Source organism: Astyanax mexicanus, chromosome 8 (genome assembly GCF_023375975.1).
Source record: "Astyanax mexicanus isolate ESR-SI-001 chromosome 8, AstMex3_surface, whole genome shotgun sequence".
Classification (NCBI taxonomy): Eukaryota; Metazoa; Chordata; class Actinopteri; order Characiformes; family Acestrorhamphidae; genus Astyanax; species Astyanax mexicanus.
In genome coordinates, this window is record NC_064415.1 from 57,137,385 (window position 1) to 57,156,720 (window position 19,336).

Here is a 19,336-nt window from a genome sequence, read left to right on the forward strand (position 1 = left end):
TTGAGTTAAGCTGAGTTGATGAATCGTTTTAGTGATTGGATTCACTAAAAAGAGCCGAACCGGGAGGAATGACTCGTTCAGAGCTCGCGCAACTCCAAGCACAATTCCAGCATTGTTAGTGAGCTCGTGCGATTCGACTCCCAGGCGCGAGCGAGGCTGAAGCGAGCAGCCAGAAAGTTTCGGAGCGGCTTGTTAAGTTGTTTAAAACGCAGGAGAACGGAGAAATGTCGTTCCTGCGGCTCGGAAAATGGATTTATCTGTCTCCTCATGCTGAGCGGGGAGAGTTTATCTGATTTCCAATGGGCGTTCAGGGCGTTCGCGGCGTTCCCTCAGCGCGGTGCTGCCAACAGGTAAACCCGACCGCACAACACAATAGCGGGGAGAGACTGTGCTAAGCTAACGGCTAGCGGCTGGGTTTATCGCTCTGTTTTAATCAGAATTAAGCGCGGAGTGGCTTTATAAGAGCTGCATCGTGTTTAATAACTCTTTATTCACCTGTAAAAGCGGTTTAAGAGCTGTGTTTGAGGGAAATATTCGCTAAAAGCGGACTGGAATCAGTGTGGTAAAGTTTTCCGAGACTGGGAAGCTAACAGCGCTAGCCCTCTGAGGGGAGGAGAGGAGGAGGGGGAGGGGGGCTGAGAGTCAAAAACACCAGTTTTCTCACCAACTTTCAGCTGTAAAACGCTGTTAATCATTAACCAGATAACTTACTTCTGTCCAGGGGGGGTCGTTTGTGTCTGAATTTAGAGCTAAAGCTTTTAACTTTATTATTATTTATTAGTATAATATAAGAGTGCCATACGTTTAAAGTGCAATACGTTTAAAAACAATATTATGTACCTTTATACATAGAATGATCTAAACAAAACAAATAATTCTTGCACAAGATAAGTTTGTTCAGTTTGTTCAGGGCCAAACTTAACAAAATCACAAAACAAAAGTTCAGTAAACGACATGACTAAGTAGTAACTAGGATAAAAAAGAAACAAGTTTAAATAAATACATGCACAAGAGATTTTACGTTAGACCTGAACTAATTCCATTGTTAAAAAATATATGAGTGCTTTTTTCTGTCTGCAATTAATTTAAAAGGAAGATTACGTAAATTAATAAATGGGTTAATGATAGATAAATAAATTATTTATCTATAAAGTGTTCTTTTGTTTGTATATTTGTTTTCAGAGTCTAAATAAATACATGCACAACAACAAACTGATGATACCTGACCGTTCAGTTTACAGCTGTTTAGGGGTGTGCTATCCTATATGCTGTGTGTTGTACGCAATAATATCACCAACATTTTTAAATATGGTAAACGATATTCTACTTTTATTTTGCTGTTTTTATCAAAAGAAGAATTTTTATCAGATTTGTAACAGAAGTCAGTGATCCAGAATGTCATGATACTAATAATATGCACTCCAAATATCTCCAGATATGCAGGATTAAAGTAAAATAAATTATGCTGGACAGATTTAATCTGTCTGTATTAGATATATAATAGAAAATGAGAACACAAGTCATCAATCCGTAGTTCATAACATAAAACAACAATGTAAATTTTACTTAAACATATACCTTTAAATAGGACAATCGGAGAAACTGATTCAGAATCTGAAGTGTTCTCTTATTTTTTTTCCAGAGCTGTATATGGCATAAATAGGGGTCCCAGACATTGTCCACAAAAACTGTCCACAGAAGAATTGAGCAGTTAGTTAGTTAACTAGCTAGAAAATAAAATAAAGCTGTTAATACAGATCTTTAGTATTTATCTGCAGTAGACAGCCTGTATAACTAGCTAGGTTAACAGTTGCCACTCTCATGCTTTCACTCTGAGCTAAACCATCATGTAAATCAATCCAAAGCTGTTCCTATTTGTATGCTAAATACATGTATGCGTGTTATTGTCTTTATGAGAGCTATTGCAGGAGCAACAGCAGCAGCAAAACCCCCCCAAAAACAGCAGGGAGTCCCACCTAAAGCCATGTGGCACTTTAGCAGCACAGACTCGGGGATTCTGCTGTTGTAAGCAGTTTTCACAGGGGCTGGCTCACTGGGGCTGGGGGTGACTATACAACTACAGCTACAGTATCAGTCAATGAGTTTGGACACACCTTCTCATTTAAAGTTTAAAAAAAAAAAAAATTATTTAATATATTTTCTACATTGTAGATTAATATTAAAGACATGAAAGGAGTTCAGGAACACCTATGAAATTACGTAGTGAACAGTAAAAAAAAAAAAGTGTTTGTCCTCCACATTAATCCCCTGATCTCAACTGAGATGAAGGAAAAGCAGCAACTATTGTTCAGCACCTCCAGGAACTCCTTTAAGATGCTGAGAAAACTCTTCTAGGTGACTCCTCCTCATAGATGAAGATACTGAGATTAAAAAAACAAAAAAAAAAAACAGTCTGCAGATCTGCCGTCAAAGATTAAGTATAAAACATAGTTAGTTTTTTGTTCAGTCCATAATTCCACATTATAAATCATAAAAAGAAAGAAAATGCTTTGAATGAGAAAACGTCAGACAAACCTTTGACTGATACTGTATATGTATACACACATGCATATATTTTATATATATTTTATATATAAGGTCCCATGTATGTCATACATGTTTAGAAAAAGTTTTGTAAATTAAGAAATGTTTAATTCTATTATACTAGTAGACAAAACTAGAGATAGAAGGACAAGTTTTCAATGCAGTAGAATTAAAATTGATTTAAAATGACATTTTTTACATTTTAAAAATGTGTATTGTCTCTTTTTTTGACATTGTAAATCTGACCTTGTGTCTGTGATGTATGATCGTGTTTAAAGTTTAAGTTTATTGATGAACAGACCAATAGAAATGCTCCAAAGATTAAGCTATGTTTTTTTACAATCACTTCTACTAAAAAATAATGTTGTTTTCCTTCTGCTTAAGCCTGTTACAGTAATTATGTTATTAACGCTTAGTATTTGGACCTTTAGTTTGTTTAAATGTGTGGGATTTTTTTTACATTTAAATGTGATTATTAAAATTTTAAGTCTGATTAACCTTAATTTAAGTTAATTGCTCTTTATAAATATGAAGTGTTAGTTATACTGTAACTCATGTATATTAGTAGAAAAGTATATTGTCCAAATAAAAAGTTATCTTGAACTATATGAAAAATTCACACCTAACCCCTGTCTCTCTTTACTTTTGTTCTAAGTAAAGTTCCTTTTTAAGAATATTTCTATCTCGTCTCTCTTATTTACAGACCTTCTCCGCAGGACGGATGTTTACTTTGTAATCAGATGGTTTGGATTACTTGGACGCTCACCTAGATGTCGGCTGCAGCGGGTGATCGCTATTTACGTGCAGTGAAATGATGGAAACAACACGGAGGAACCCCGACGACGAGGATGAGGCCAACTATTCCTCTCCAGCTCCTCTCAGCGAGGTGAGGTGACCTTTCCTCTCTAAGCTTGGCTGTGTTCTTATAGCCCAAACTGTGACCCAGTAGCAGCTGATAAGGAGTGGTTTGGGTGGAAGTTACAACACAGCTTTGATTCTAAAACAGGGGAATGTTTGACTGGCGGGCAGCGTAGGGGCCGGCCTAGAGGCTACAGTGTACATATTGATCCCTATCGTGAAAGTAAACTTGTGGTTTGTGTTTAGAGCCTTAGAGTTTATTCAGGTTGGACATATTTCTAGATATCATACGATTTTTTTTTTGGTCCACAACCCCACATATTGTATTTTTAGCACTATAAAGCGCACTTAATCTTTAAATTTTTCCAAAAACCTAAAGTGTGCTGAATTATACAGGTTAAGATTTCAATAAAGTGTCTCCAGCATTAAGGCTGCAGCAGTATTAGCATTAACCACTAACTGCAGCGCTAGCTTTTTCGTTGTTCAGAAGTGAGAATATTGTACTGTATCCTTGGTTCTTTATCAAAATCTTGTTGATGCTTCGGATTCTGATCTTGAAAACTCGTATATCACTGTCTTGGTGAACTCTTGTCTGCGTTTTTGGTTGACCTTGGCAACGTCTTAACAGGTCAATGAACTCTCAGTACTTTTTTAGAGAGAATGAGAGAGAGAGAGAGAGAGAATAAGAGAGAGAATGGCATCTTCTCTCCCTGTAGAACAGTATGCAGTTACACAGCCTGGAGTTCATGGATTTCTCATCCTTTGTTGAGGGAAGCCGAAGCAAAAAGAAATCAAATTCTTTGTCCGCAGCAAATATAAGTGGAATTTTTTGGAAGCTCTTGAAGGAAATTCCCTGGCACGCTCACTCATAGACTTCTGGCACGGAGCACCGCCGGCCCATGTTCTCTCCGCCACAGCGAGAACAGCCACAACAGCCTTAATTTAGACGAGTCGGAAACGATGTGTTTAGTTTTAGGGTCGATTTTTACTCCTAATAAAAAGCTTTACAGAAACGACTGTTTTATAAATAAAGATACGCTTTTCTTCTGTGGACTTTGTTCAAGGAGTCACTCACTTTCTGCTCTGCTTATGAGTGTCAGCTAGTCAGCAGCCCTCGGGCCCTGAGCTGCTTTTCTCTCACACCTTTATATAATAATGACTGAGCTGCGTTTTGCTGACTCTGCTTGAAGAGCTTCCTCAGGCTTCTTTGAGCTTCTTTGGACTTCTTTAGTATTTAGAAATTAGTTTAATATCGAGTGTTTTCTCTCGTTGATTTGAGACTTTCTTCTACTTGTTGATAAAGTTGGGTGAAATTGTAGCATCTTAGACAATAGGGTTAGGCAGTATACCAATATTTTATCATATTGTGCTGAATTTAGTGTAATTTAGTGTAATATTACACTATGCAACAGAAGGGAAATCCCTCTCTGTTTCATCATCAGTTGAGACGGAGAGTAGTAGTCTAAGGGTGTTTTTACACCTTAAAGTCCAGTTTGTTTCGATTTCACACTGCAATTTACAAAACGGACTAAATCATTTTTCTAAGTCCAGAACGTTTATAGATAAAAGGTAAAAGGTAAACCACTGTTCCAGTAGATCCAGATTTACAACCCCAAAATGTGAAACTCATACATAATATAGATGTATTACACACAGTGATCTCTTAAGTGTTTATTTATTTTATTGTATATGATTATGGCTTACAGCCAATGAACACCCAAAAATCAGTATCTCAAATTTTACTTTATTTTTATTTTTACTTTTAGCAGTGTGGGCAGTGTGCCAAGTCCTGCTGGAAAATAAAATCCCCCATCTCCATAAAAGTTGTTGTCAGCAGAGGGATGTATGAAGTGCTGTAAGATTTTGCGGAAAAACAAAACAGAACTGACTTTAGACTTGATAATAAAACACAGTGGATCAACACCAGCAGATGACATGTCTCTCCTTATTTTTTAATATTCAAATTTTCTGATACACTTATTTTTCATTTTCATTGGCTGTAAGCCATAATCATTAACAATAAAATAAATAATTGCTTAAAATAGATCACTCTGTGTGTAATACATCTATATAATATGAGTTTCACATTTTTAATTATTTTATGAATTTATATTAAAAATTTTTTTTAGATAATCGTGACGTGGTGCATCAGTAAATACGCTGACATTAACGGGGTGAATAGGTATGTGTGTGTGTTGTTGGTCTTTCCTCTTCGCTCAGCTTTTAGATCAGACCATCCTTGTTCTTGACGCAGCTCCTGACTGGCAGTCTGAATGCAGACCTTTGTGCAGACCTCTGCCTGCCTTCGTGATGGGTTGAAGGTCATCTATTTATAGGGTCTGCAGGTTTCTCCACATCACTCCCTCGCCTTTAATCTAATATGCAGCTCTGCCTGTGCTGCTGGTGTTGTGCTTTTATTTCTGTTTCCAGTGAGTTTTCTCGGCCGCCAGCAGCTCTATCTCGATTATCCAGGCTTTCAAAGCGAGGCATGAAAAGAAAGGGAAGCGTGTATCCGACACACTCGTTTAAACTGATCTGAAGATTTAATGGGCGGGGGGAAAGGAGATGGGAATCTGCGGGATTTGTTGCAGCTTGTTCTCAGATGGATGTTTGTTTCTTGTTTGTTTACGTCTTTACTGAGTTAGATGGTCTGTGACGGTGAGCAGGCGGCGAATAATCATGACTGTGTGCGCCGGCTGAGTGGAATTGTTATTGTACTGGAGGTATAATCTGAGATGTAAATCTCAGATTATACAGTAAATCTAATCAATAGATTTGTATTAACTTTTTCATTTAGTTAAATATTAGACCATTATTAAATTTGTATAGGTTGTCAAATTTCTCAGCTGTCAAACTTAATTTCAGGGTTTATTTAACTTTGAAATTCCTAACAGTGCCTAGTTATTTCACTGGAAAAGAGACCTAAAAGTGTAATAGAACTTTTGAATCTTTTCTTCTGTAATTTAAAGATTAGGTCTAGTTTCATTTATAAATACTGTTTTTTTTTCTCACTGTAAGACGCACTTAAAATTCTTGAATTCTCCCAAAAATCGTCAGTGCGCCATATGCATGAATTTTACCAGTCAGGTTGTAAGAAGCAGTAAAGCACTCCATTGAAGTACAGCTTTATACAGGAGTTTCAGTTTGTCTTTCTAGCACTGAGGCTAGAGCAGTATTAGCATTAGCCGTTAACGGCGCTAAACACTAGCTCTTTTACTGTTAAGAGATGAGTATATCGAACTGTAGCTGCTAGCTATTATTGCCCTGGCTTATCGGAACACTCGAAGTACCTCAGTGTAGTGCTGTCAGCGGCATTTACTAATGCTAATGCTGCTGCACCCAGCCTTAGTGGAAATCTAGAAATCTAAGCTTACTGTAAATGAACGGAAGCGCTTTCACTCACGCAAAGAAATCTGTGTAGATTAACATCCAGCGCTCGTTCTACTTAGTATATTATATTAGTTTTTTTTTCTTTTTTAGTTTAGCATTTTAGCGCTTGAAGGAAAGTTTATTTAAAACAAGCGCAGTATATTTAATTTTAACCCTTGTATCGTGATGTGTATCGTATCACAAAGTTCTTGGCAGTACACAGCCCTACGCCCAGTGCTAGGCTAGTGTGTCACAGGGGGAGTATTGAGTCTCTGTCCGTGTTGTTTTGTCCTCATTGACCCAGTGAAATGTTTAGGATGCCTGAGCAGCTCGTTGTTCAGAGTGCATGATGGGAACATTGTTCTGCTCACTCCTGTTACAGCCTGACCCTGCAGATATTTCTCATTTACTCTGTCTGTGCTGTGTGGCTTCTTTCTTTGCTTTTTTTTTTTTTTTTTTTTGGGACCTTTGTTTTGCAAGTTTAGCCCATGACTGAAACATATGGTTGCCGTATGACTCGGGGTTTCAGCTTCCTCTGGATTCCTAAAGTCTTATAAAATCTAAACCACTGTCGGTGATCAAAACTGGGCCTTAAAACTGGCTGTTTCCTGTCTTTTTATATTATACCAGTTGGTGTAGTAAATCATTAGACGATCAATTTTTTAAAACAGATCAGACTGGATGTTCTCCTCAGTTGATTTTGAAAGCTGTGCATCATTATAAACCTCACAGACTTGTTTGTTTTGTCTGTCTGTAAAACTACGATACCATGGCTGATGTTTTCTTCCAAATTGCTTTTCCCTCAGTCAGGGAAAATCGTGTTACCGCTCCAGCATTCCCGACTCTCAGGTCCTGGTCCTCATTACGAGTCTTCTCCACTCACATTTCTGTATGCCTTGTTACCAGTCGTCATATGATTAACTCCTTTGTCTGGAAGGAAAAATGCATCCTCAATTCAATATAGAGGAGACCAAATGTTCTCTACTGAGACCAGATGCCAAAGACTGGTGGGCTGATGGGAAGAGCCCATATTGTAGAAAATGGTTTCTTTTTTTATTCACAATTGAAAAAGTTCTTAATTTCCACACAGTCCATACAATTTATCCAGTCCTGCAAAAACTGGCGAGTTGGAGAAATGTTGTGTATATAATCCGTGCATGCATTTACTCACATTATTTAGGTGGAATGAACAAAATTAGCAGAAAATATTTCTAACATCTGAAGGACTGACATCTAAACTCAGGTTAGAAACACAGGTTACCTTTTGAAAAGGTTCCTTGCTGCTTTGGGTTGGGAATACCGTCCATTAATGTCACCTAGAGGATGCTCAGTTTAAACACAGCAGTAAAAACAAAGGATCAGTTCTTAAAAATCTCTTAAAGAAGCGTTTGAGGGGTAAGGCGTGAATAGAAAATGGTAATTTAAATGAATGTTCTTGGTTTATGAATTCAAACAGATGTAGGGGTGTAAGAAATATGTAAATGTTAAGATTTAAATGTAGTTACTAAAACTAACAGATTAAATAACAAAACAATAAGTGATGAAATAAAATTTTAATTGGAATTTTAAACTCATATGTATGGTTAATTCTGTATGTTGCATGGCAGAGCTGATAAGCTAACTTTCAGGGCCAGTTTGGTAGTTTTTAATCCACTGCACACGCTTTCAGACTGCAGTTTCTGAGTTACTGAGTTATATATTATGCCAAATGAGAAAAAGGTCACTTTGCATGTTCTCCTCAGGCGCTGCTGGTTATGTCAGTAGGCGCTCCGGTTTCCAGCACAGGGGCTCTGCTTTTAGTCTGGCTCGTGTTTTGGGTACCAGCTTATGCAACCTGCTAACTTAAAGTACTGGTGGTGATGAGACGCACTGTTACGTAATATTTCAGCAGGAGCGTCGCGGGGAGCGCTCAATCTCCTTAACCCTCATCAAAATTCCTTCCTCGGAGGCATACGGAGAGCCCAAAGGACACGGAGGAGCTCATCGTCTGCTCTTGGCTGTGTCTCATGGAAACCTTCCAGGGGATTGGAGTAACCCCTCCCACCCTTATGTCCAGATGCGTCCGGGCTGCTTTAATGAATTATTAATAGGCTGGCAGTGTAGCCTCAATGCTTGGGATTGCACAGTGTATTTTATATTATTATTTAATTTATATATATATATATATATATATATATATATAATCCATCCCATCCAGAGAGAGAACAATGCCAATTGTACTCTCTCAGGGCTCCGGCAGCTGCATGACTGGGATTTTTTTAATGAGTGCAAACGGAGTAATTGCTGCTGACTGATTATGGCGCAAATTATAATTGTGATTTATTTGTATTGTAATAGTTTTTACATGTTTGTGTGATTTTCTTGAATATTGTATACAGTTTAGCTGAGAAAAACAAAGACCTATATACTCTGCAATAATCATTCGATCTTAATTATCTTGTTTTAATCACAAAAAAAAAGATTTTTACCTACAATCAGCCATTCTGTGACAACCAAGCATCAGATGTTTAGAGGTGAGGGAAAAATCACTGCACTTTAATATTAACCTGAACTAACCAGTTTAAAAATATATGTTAGTGTTAGGTATTTAAGTTTAATCTTAATGTTGCATACAATCTTTTATTATTCATTCATCTTTTAATATCCTGTTATTCTGTGTGTCCAGGCTGTTATCAAAACACTTGCTGTTTTTTGTAATTTGTTTGTAATGTTTCAGAGCCTCATTTAATGTGCTGAGGTTTGCAGTTTCTGATGTTTTTAGTGTCTTAATACTGTTTATGTTACCATGTGTGGTGTAATTTAATAAGAAGCAGGACAGAACAAACCAGTCCAGTTTAAAACAGCTTCATATCAGATTTCTCAGGGCAGAGATATAAGAGTTTGCATATACATGATGGCTGCTTCACATATCCTGCGTTCACTTGATTCATCAGTTTGGCATGTACACAAGGTGCTCAGGTCTAGGGATGTGCCGTATATCGTTTTTAAATATCGTGAACGATATTGTACCCTGAAATATCATGCATATCATGCACCCCTTATTATCACATCAGGGTGCTACTTTTTTGCTGTTTTTAGCAAAAGAAAAATTCACACTGTTCTCATTTCCCATTATATATCTCCTAGAGACAGATTATATCTGTCCAGTATCATTTATTTTACTTTAATCCTGGATATGTGCAGATATTTGGAGTGCATTATTAGTGTCATGACATTATGGATCATTGACTTCGGTCACAAATCTGATGATAAAATTCTTGTATTTTTTAATAATTCAGTTAGGGGTGTGCCGTATCATATCGTATAAAATAACCTTTCTTTTTTTTTTTTTGCAATAGTGTATATTTGTAAAATATATATTTTTAATTCAGTTCTGGAGGTATATCTCAAGCCTAAACGTTTTTTTTTTAATTCACTTTATTAATACAAACAATACAATACAAAATTGTCTACTAAAATTATTTGTAACCAAATGAACCTTTTTTTAAATCTGTGTGAAGTTAGTTTCTCTACTCTCTTGGATAAGGGTTGCTCTGGTATGCTGAGTGTGGCTTCGCAGGTACATGCTGAATGCCAGCTGAATTGTCTCAGGCGTGTGCAGAATGTGGCGGTGGCTGTAGAGCAGCTGAAATTAGCTCATGGTGCATGCTGCTGAAGATGACGTTTTGTTAAAGGCCTTCGTTTTTTCATTAATTTTTTAATGTCTAGTTGTGTATGAAATAAATGGCATGTGAGCTGTTTTTTGTGAAAAAAAAGTGGTCTGGTGTTTCTGTTTAGCCCTGCTTAAATTAACTGGTTTAGTGATCTCTGAGGAAGGACAGGATTTTAGCTCTTGCTCATGAATATTCATACATGCAAAAATATATCACCTCTGATTGGCTGACAGCTCTGCAGCAGAGAACGCCTACCTGCCTTCCCCCATACAGTCAATTATACAGCTCTTTAACTCAAAGGACAAATGTTTTCAGAGATTCAGCCTTAGGTATAAAGATTTAACTTTAGGTTTTATTTCTGGTCATTTTTGGATCGATAAAGGAGAAAAGTGAAGATAAATGTATTATTTCAGCTTTTAGTTTGAAAGTGTTGTGTGCTACTACTTCATTTATATTAGGGACTCTTAGTTTGACACTTTTGCTTTGACTTATGTGTGGAGCTCATCAGGTTTATGCCACACTGTCACTTTAAAACCCTAAATCTGCCAGATATTTAAACCTTACAGCAGTCATCGTTCATAGATAATAAGTGATGTAGACTTAGATTGAACATCAGGGATATTCTTATGCACTCATCTCGACAAATAAAAGCAAAAAAGTTCAGGAAATGTTTTTGAGAAGTATGGGCATTCTTTGTTTTTGACTCTGTTGTAATACAGATTCCAGATGCCTGACTCTAAATCTGCTTCAGATTGAAAAATGACTTGGAATGTTTTGGAAGAAAAAAGAGGTCTGTAGCTTCTTCTCTTCTGCCTGAGGATATCTCATATTTCTACTTTTCTCTTTGTGGTAAACTTACTGACCTTTACAACCCTTAAGAAGAAGCTAAAGTGCACACTATGTGAGGTTTAAAATGGAACAGATCTGTTTTTGTGGGTTATGTAAGATCAGTGTGTTTGTGTTTGGATGGTTCTATGTATATTTATTTACTTATTTATTTACTTATTTATTTTAGCAGTAGATGTGGGTGAGAACAGTGCTCTCTGTGTTAATATAAACTCATTTTGTACAGGGTTATGCTGTTAGATGTTGTTTTGTCCTGAACTCTTGTCAGAAATTATTTCTGGAAGGAAAAATCAGGGGTAAAGAATAAAAGTATCTACCACTTAACGCTTATTAACCTTTATAAAAATTGTTGTTATAAATGTACAAAATCTATGTGCGTAAAATGAATAAAAGTGAGTTTCAGTGAAGTTTCTCCAGCACTAAGGTTGGAGCAGTATTAGCATTAGCCGCTAACTGCAGTGCTAGCTCTTTCCCCGTTCAGAGGCGAGTATATCAGACTGCGTGTTTACCATGTTAAAACAAGCTATGTGGGATGAACCGCTAGCTGATAGCCTACTGGGTTAGTGTAGCGCTGTCTGACGGTGTTTACTAGCACTAGGCGCTGTTAACCGTGCTAATATACTGTAAAAAATATACTCCTTAGTTTACTGTAAATAAATTGAAGCACTTTACTCACCTAAATAAACAATTTTCAGCAGAAAAATCTGTGTAGATTAACATCCAGGCTTGTTTATCCGCTAAATTAGAAGGAAAACATGGCGACACCCTTGTTCCTTACTATTTCCATATATTCCAGTGAGTCTTATGTATGAAAATAGACCCGAAAATAGACGTTCATTAATATTGTACATTATAGTTCGTTAAATACTGTAATCTAATGTTGGCTACATATATGACCGCTCCAGCTGCTGTTACTTGAGATGTTAATATCCAGCGATGTTATAAATGAGGTGGTTATAGCCACTGGATGGTCTATGAGAAAGAGTTCTGGCTTGAAATTACATCTAAACAAGATAACAAAAGCCGTTATGATGATGGTTTGTTGAAAATAGATCTTTCTATAGATGTCCATGTAGTTGAATGAATGATCGTATTTAATTGCATGACCTTACGGCTCCTGAAATCCATTCAGATTGATTTATTACGTTAGTGCAGTACAGTGTAATGCAGAAAACACACGTAGCATGTGCTGTTTCAGTGTAGCTGAGCGTACCTGTTTGTTTTGTTTGTGCATGTGTGTGTGTGTAGTGGGGTGGGGGGAGGGGCGTCTGCTTTGCATGAGGGCTGTGTTGTAGTTTGTTGTGTAAACAGGGTGACGTGTAGGGGCACTCACAGAGGAAGCAAATCACACACAAACACACCTACACAAACACAGCCACTGAATTCCTGTCGCCAGCTGACTGCTTGTCTTTCACCTCTACTGGGGCTTTTCTTGCTGGGTACTTTTCAGCTGCTGGGACCTGATCCTAATATATGGTGGTGCAAAAGCAATGGGAATCACCTTACTGTCCGAAAATAATAATTACTGTAAAAATAGATTTTTATATCAGACAGATGCTAATTATTTTGGGATGCATGATGCTATGTTATTATTATTTACAATACCAATATATGATATCAGTACTTAAGGATGGTCCAATCCTGCTGAGACTGGCTGTTAGAATCACTGCTAAAATGCATTAATTCCTGCCTAGACTGGCTGTTAGCATTGCTGCTAAAATGCTCCAACCCTGCTGAGACTGGCTAGCATTAGCATTTTAGCAAAAATGCACCAATCCTGCTTAATCTGACTGTTAGCATTGCGGATAAAGTGCTTCAACCCTGCTAAGCCTCACTGTTAGTGTTGCGGCTAAAATGCTCCAATCCTGCTGAGAATGGCTGTTAGCATTGCTGCTAAAATGCTTCAGTCCTGCTGAGCTTTACTTCTGTGTCTCTTACCAAGCTTGCTGAGTTTAGCTGTTAGCATCATGGCTAACCTAGTGAGGTGTGTAAACTGATGCTGAATGCTTTTATTTCATTTAATTTCTACAAGCAGAGCATCATTCGTTTTTTCAAAAAATAACATATGTTAATTAAACTGTTCTCTATTGTAATATAGTGATCTGCTGTGAACTGAATAGTTAGGTATCATCAATTTGTTGATTTTTTTCAGTACAGAAGCCTTTCATTCACCCCTGCCTGTATTAAATATTGTATGCATTTCATATAAAACCTTGAACAGTTTGGTTTGGTTTTAAAATGTGGGCCAATTGCATGTTAAAGCCTGTCCTTCCAGTTTAATACTGTAAGCACCTGTAAGCACCTTCAGGGCCTGCCTCTAAATGAGCCGCTTCTAATGATTTATTGATCATGACGTGATGTGAAACGCAGGTTAGGCGACACAAACCTGCGAAATGACCTCTCACCACCTTTCAGCTTCATTCAGCACAAGCCTTCCACACGCCGCTGTATTAAAAGGCCCATAACCTAATAATTATCTTTACACAACCCCTTTTCTAACCCTTGTTTACCTGCTGCAGTGAGGGGAAACCTGTGTGTTGGGTTAAACAGTCTGAGTGAAGTTTATGCTTCATAGCACGTAACCGCAGATAGAGCCTGCGGCGAGTTTTCCTGCCAATAGTGACCTCATCAATAAGTCATGAAAGGGCTTGCAGCCCTCCTTTGCCAACTTTCATGACAGATGCTGTGCCTCAGTGCAGGGATACAGTTGAACTCTTAGGGCTGAGTGCTTGTTTGTATTGGAAATTAAACATGAAGCCAGACAGCTGTTTAATGAGTGTTTTGGTGCATGTGGCCCATTTTTATTAACCCACTCAAGGCTGACAACTAAATAATAGTAAATAGTGCTACAGACGTCCTTCTGATTGGTTCACATTGGGGCTGCACAATAACAATATGTGGTTTCAGCGTTGGCGTCTTAATATGTGCATGTGTAATAATAGTCATATTGCTGGAACTGCAATGTCAGGGCCATATTGAATTGCATAAGTTCGCACTACAGCCTTTCTGTTTTTGGCTCATGCTAAAGGGGAATCTGCACTGTTCATGTTCTACGTAGAGCCTGACAATAGCCAGGATGTGTATTGGTAACAGCCTAGCGATACGATACCCATCACGATACAGGGCTCACGATTTAATATATCGCGATACTGTAAGCAAGATGATGTATTTGAGATTTTTGTGTCAAAATATGATTAATAATCTGTATTGTCATTATGACTGTGTGTGTGATTAAGTACACTAAAGGTGTTTGCTTTTATACTATTCATATCGATATTGTAATTGTATTGTATCGACCAAAATTAAGAAATATGCCTTGATACAAATTTTGCCATATTGTCAAGCTGTAGTTCAATGAGAGATCCACTAAATATGGATATTTGCTCATTTTATGTTAAGCAGATCAATGTTATTCAGTATGAGTTATTAACATTGTGACATGGTGGGTACATTGTATTGCATTATATAAATATATATCATGGGAAAATGCATTGGCGGAGATCTTAAGATGTAAAAGAATGGCAAAGACCTCAGTAGAGTCAGGCAGGTCAGTCCAATACTTGGATTTGGTAAAAAGTCTTAATACACTAAAACTAATTGGTATCTGTCTTGGTCTTAAGGCAGCAAAAAGGCTTCAAACGATGATACTACCACCCCCATGCTTTACATTTACATGTAGCTAGTAAATATTCCAGACTATTTTAAAATTATTGAGAGTTTCCATTTCTCTGGGTAAAGCGTGTAGAATTTGATGGTAGAGATCCAAGTCTGCGTTCTTAAAATCTGATGTATATAAATAAGGAAAATTTGGCCAAAGATTAAATAATGAATGCCATACATGGTTGCGTTACAGATTTTTACTTATTACTATTATAGAAATTATAAATTGTCTCTTCTTTTTTTGTCCAAACACCAAAATGTTGTATTTTTGCATTTTTTGGCTGAATTATTTCAGTTTTAGAATATTCAGAGCATCCCTAATCATTTTGAAGATTTCTTAATCTGTCCACATGCTTTGTGACTCATTACCATACATCTCTAATAATCAGATACAATGCATGTAATAATAGCAAAGTATGGATATACCATCAAAGATGCATAAATGCAAATTAAAGAGGTGTCCATCACGTTCTCTTTTGTTATTCAAATGCTTTAATTTGAATTATCATACAAATTGCCATCCCTTGACGATCCCTTGAGAAGGTAAATTGATTTATGTTCCTCAGCATGTGCTCACGAAGTGGTGAGACCTGCGATCAACAGATGAAAAAAGGAAGTTTGAGAGGTGGAGATCTGCTCTGCTCTGCAGGGAGGGTCTCTCACAGTAGGGTTGTGGTGGTGATCTGGCTGTAAAGGGAAGGGCGTGAGTTCTGCGGAGGTGTGAGGCTATAAATACTCTGTAAATAAAGCGGCGTGGCTGAAGCAGAATGACCACGTCTGAGTCAGACTGGAAATGTGGTATCAGACGTCCGGCAGGAGGCTGAAGACTTGGAAGTGGTTTAGGTCATGTTGAGGTTGGGCAGTACAAAGATGTGTATTGTTGTTTGCTGTGGTAAATTACGTCATGATGAGTGTATTATGAGTAATAAGTGGAAAAGAAAGTACTTTGAACAGTGTCTGGGAAAGAGTACAGCACACAGGTTATTATAACAGATTAAAAACTTGATTAATTTAACTATGATTGTTTGCCCTACATTAAGTGGTTTCAAATAATCGGATATTTACGTTGTGATGTACTTATGATTCACACAGTCTGTCTCTGTGTCTCTGTCTCTCTCTGTCTCTCTCTGTCTCTCTGCTTTCCTGTCTGTGTGCGTCTCTCTTTGTTTGTGTGCGCGTCTCTCTACCTCTCTCTGTGTCTGTCTCTGTGTCTGTCTCTGTGTCTGTCTCTGTGTCTGTCTCTGTGTCTGTCTCTGTGTCTGTCTCTGTGTCTGTCTCTGTCTGTGTCTCTACTTTCCTGTCTGTGTGTGTCACCCTGTCTCTGTGCCTGTCTCTGTGCCTGTCTCTGTGCCTGTCTCTGTGCCTGTCTCTGTGCCTGTCTCTGTGCCTGGTGCTTCTAGTTTTAATATAGGTGTTTCAACATGTTACTGTGAAGAAGGTAGTAACCATTAAAACACACAGAACCACTCAGTGAATTAAATAATTAATTATTTGGTTAATTTTACTGAATGAGTCTTTTTTTTATTTTTTATTTTATACCCTTTTATGTAATCTCAACTAAATCTCAAGTTGGTTGCAGCAAATATACCCATGGAAAAACTTTTCAGTTTCTCGATCTAAAACATCATGTTACATATAAGTGTATTACATATTAGTTATTACTAGTAGTTTTTGACTCATTGGTCATATATATACAGAATGATTTAACCAAGGTACAGAACTGTAGTAGGTATCTCATTGTCTTTAGCCGTATTTGCTAGCTGTGTTGATGCTCACTGTGCTGGGCGGATATGGGTATCTAGTTAGTGCTGTTGAAAGCCTTTGCTTGGCTTGCTCCACGAGGCATTTTAGTTTTACACATTCTACAAATTGATACAGTTCCTGCCGCTGTGCTGTATTGCAATCAAGACCTTGAGTACAGCTGCAGCAACTCTAGTTTCTCTAGTTCACAACACTATATGCTTTATTATGAGGTAGTAAAGGTATAATGGGTCTTCTGTTTTTAAATTAATAGCACATTACATTAGTTATTTTAAACTGAAAACACCATATTTATGGTAGATATGTTTGTTCAAAAGTAACAGTCTCTGTTTCTTTCTAGATTTACCAATAGCCTGGTTCTAATTGCTTAAAATGTTTGTTGGCAGGTAGAAGGGTGCTACTAATGAGGTTTTATATTAACTGTCATTGTCATACATATCTCTGATTTGTATGTTTATTGATCACTTCTCCCTGTTTCTCTCTGCTTGTAGGATGTTTTGGAGCAGAGCAAATCTTCAGCTGCTCTGTTCCAGCTGGAGGATGAGCCCTTCTCCTGGCCGGGGCCGAAAACTCTGCGTCTGCGCAGGACCTCCATGGGTTTCGGCTTTACCCTGCGACACTTCATCGTCTATCCTCCAGAGTCTGCAGTGCATTCTGTTAAGGTACGTCTTCTCACACCTACACTTCTGTCTATCTTCCACAATAAAGCTAACATACCAGTATAGGCTTCCTTTTAATATTTATGCTTGATTTTAAGATGCAGGTTTTAAGTTTAAAAACAAAATGAGCAGGTTTAGAGCATTTCAAGCTGAAGAGACCAGATAGTTCTTTACTGCAGTCAACATGCTTCGTAAATGTTCCCCAAGGAAAAATGCTGCATGTTTGACATTTTCTTAACCGTTGTCGTGGAGGACCTCCTGCTCTGCACTTTACAGTGATGTTCTACAACACTCCACTTTCAAATTTCAAGATTTATTTCAGTAATTCAGTTCAAAATGTGAAACTCATATATTATATAGATGTATTACACACAGACTGCTCCATTTTAAGCGTTTATTTATTTTATTGTTGATGATTATGGTTTACAGCCAATGAAAACCCAAGTCCTGCTGGAAAATGAAATCCCCATCTCCATAAAAGTTAAAAGTCAGCAGAGGGAAGCATGAAGTGCTGTAAGATTTTGTGGGAAAACAAAACTGCGCTGACTTTAGACTTGATAATAAAACACAGTGGATCAACACCAGCAGATGACATGTTTCTCCATCAAACCATCACTGATTGATGGAAACTTCACACTAGACCTCAAGCAGTTTGGACTGTGTGTCTCTCTCCACTCTTCCTCCAGACTCTGATCCCTTGATTTACCAATGAAATATTGCCTTAAATTTACTGATGGTCATTGATGGTTTGGAGAGACATGTCATCTGCTGGATTTCATTTTCCAGCAGGATTTGGCACACTGCCCACACTGCCAAAAGTACCAATTGGTCTTATATGATATTCTACTTTTCTGAGACATTGATTTTTGGGTTTTCTTTGTCTCGTAAACAATAAAAGATTGTCTTTTAGGACCAGGGTTGGAAACCACTGTGTGGTACTTCCTGCTTCTGGGCTACTCTTACAGTGAGGAAGTGTAATAATAATAATTCATGCTTTGAGCCACCACTGAAGACTAACCCACTACACCGGTCTCATTTTTGCAGCTGTCCTTTTTGAGCTTTATCTTTAAACAGTCTTAAAGTTTTAACACCATATATTTAAGAATGTCTCTGTGATGATGACTGTCCAAAAAGAAGGGTGGAGGTTAATAAAATTTTGATGTTAAATGTTTGTTTTTCTTTTTGTTCTAGGATGAAGACAATGATCACAGAGGTAAGCATTTAAATTTTACGCACTGACCTGCAAAATGTAATTTCAGTAGTATTGTGTCTTATGAATTGTAAAGAATGCTGGATTGATATGCAGGATGTGAGTGTGGGGGCTCCTGCATTGAATGCGGATGTGATTCAGTTGTCTACTTGTCTGTTTATATGGACTATTCTAGCCAGACACTGCCGGTCACGATCATTACCACCCATCATTACATTTAAATGTAGGTTTGTTAAGTTTTTAAGCTGTTGCTAGTCTGTGTTTGCTGGACAGCTTTCAGTTTTATTACTTACTCATGTATTAATGAGCAGAAGATGTATTTTATTTTTTGTAATGTCTGTGTATTTGTACCTTGAATCATAATTTCAAACCAGAAAAGGCACAGGATGTTTGCTAAAGAGAAATAGGGAAGCAATGTTCCTCTGAATCATTCTGATCTCTCCAACTCTGCCAGGCCTGCTCAGTTCAATATGATGTTATCCAGTGATATGAATCAAAGCAGGATAACATCAGGCACTAAAGGCCCAACGAAGCACGAAATCTCTTCTGGCCTCACTATTTTCAGCTCTTGTTCTGCTGACACACCTCATACTTTCTCCAGCTTATCATATTCTTTATATTAGTGATGGGCTGTTGGGTAAAAATATAATATTATGACATTTTAAAGCTGTTTTAACAATACTCAATACATCAAAACTGCTCTCTAATTGTGGGTGTTGTTTTTCGTGGTAAATTGGATAACACTACTGTTTGCTAGTTAAATACCACATCACTTA

The 19,336-nt window shown here is 37.5% G+C and overlaps 1 protein-coding gene across 5 annotated transcripts in view; it reads left to right on the forward strand.

Moving 5' to 3' along the window:
- The first annotated feature begins 122 nt into the window (after nucleotides 1-122).
- The window catches only part of arhgap21b (Rho GTPase activating protein 21b), a 162,414-nt gene continuing 143,200 nt past the window's right edge, over nucleotides 123-19,336 (forward strand). For all 5 annotated transcript variants that reach the window (XR_007440252.1, XM_007250616.4, XM_022677784.2 and 2 more), the window contains exons 1-4: nucleotides 123-350; nucleotides 3,248-3,430; nucleotides 17,183-17,353; nucleotides 18,542-18,563. Coding sequence is in view for 4 of the 5 variants with exons in the window: in XM_007250616.4 (XP_007250678.3) it covers nucleotides 3,356-3,430; nucleotides 17,183-17,353; nucleotides 18,542-18,563 (268 nt within the window). In the remaining variant the exon portion in view is untranslated. The remainder of the gene's footprint in view (nucleotides 351-3,247; nucleotides 3,431-17,182; nucleotides 17,354-18,541; nucleotides 18,564-19,336) is intronic.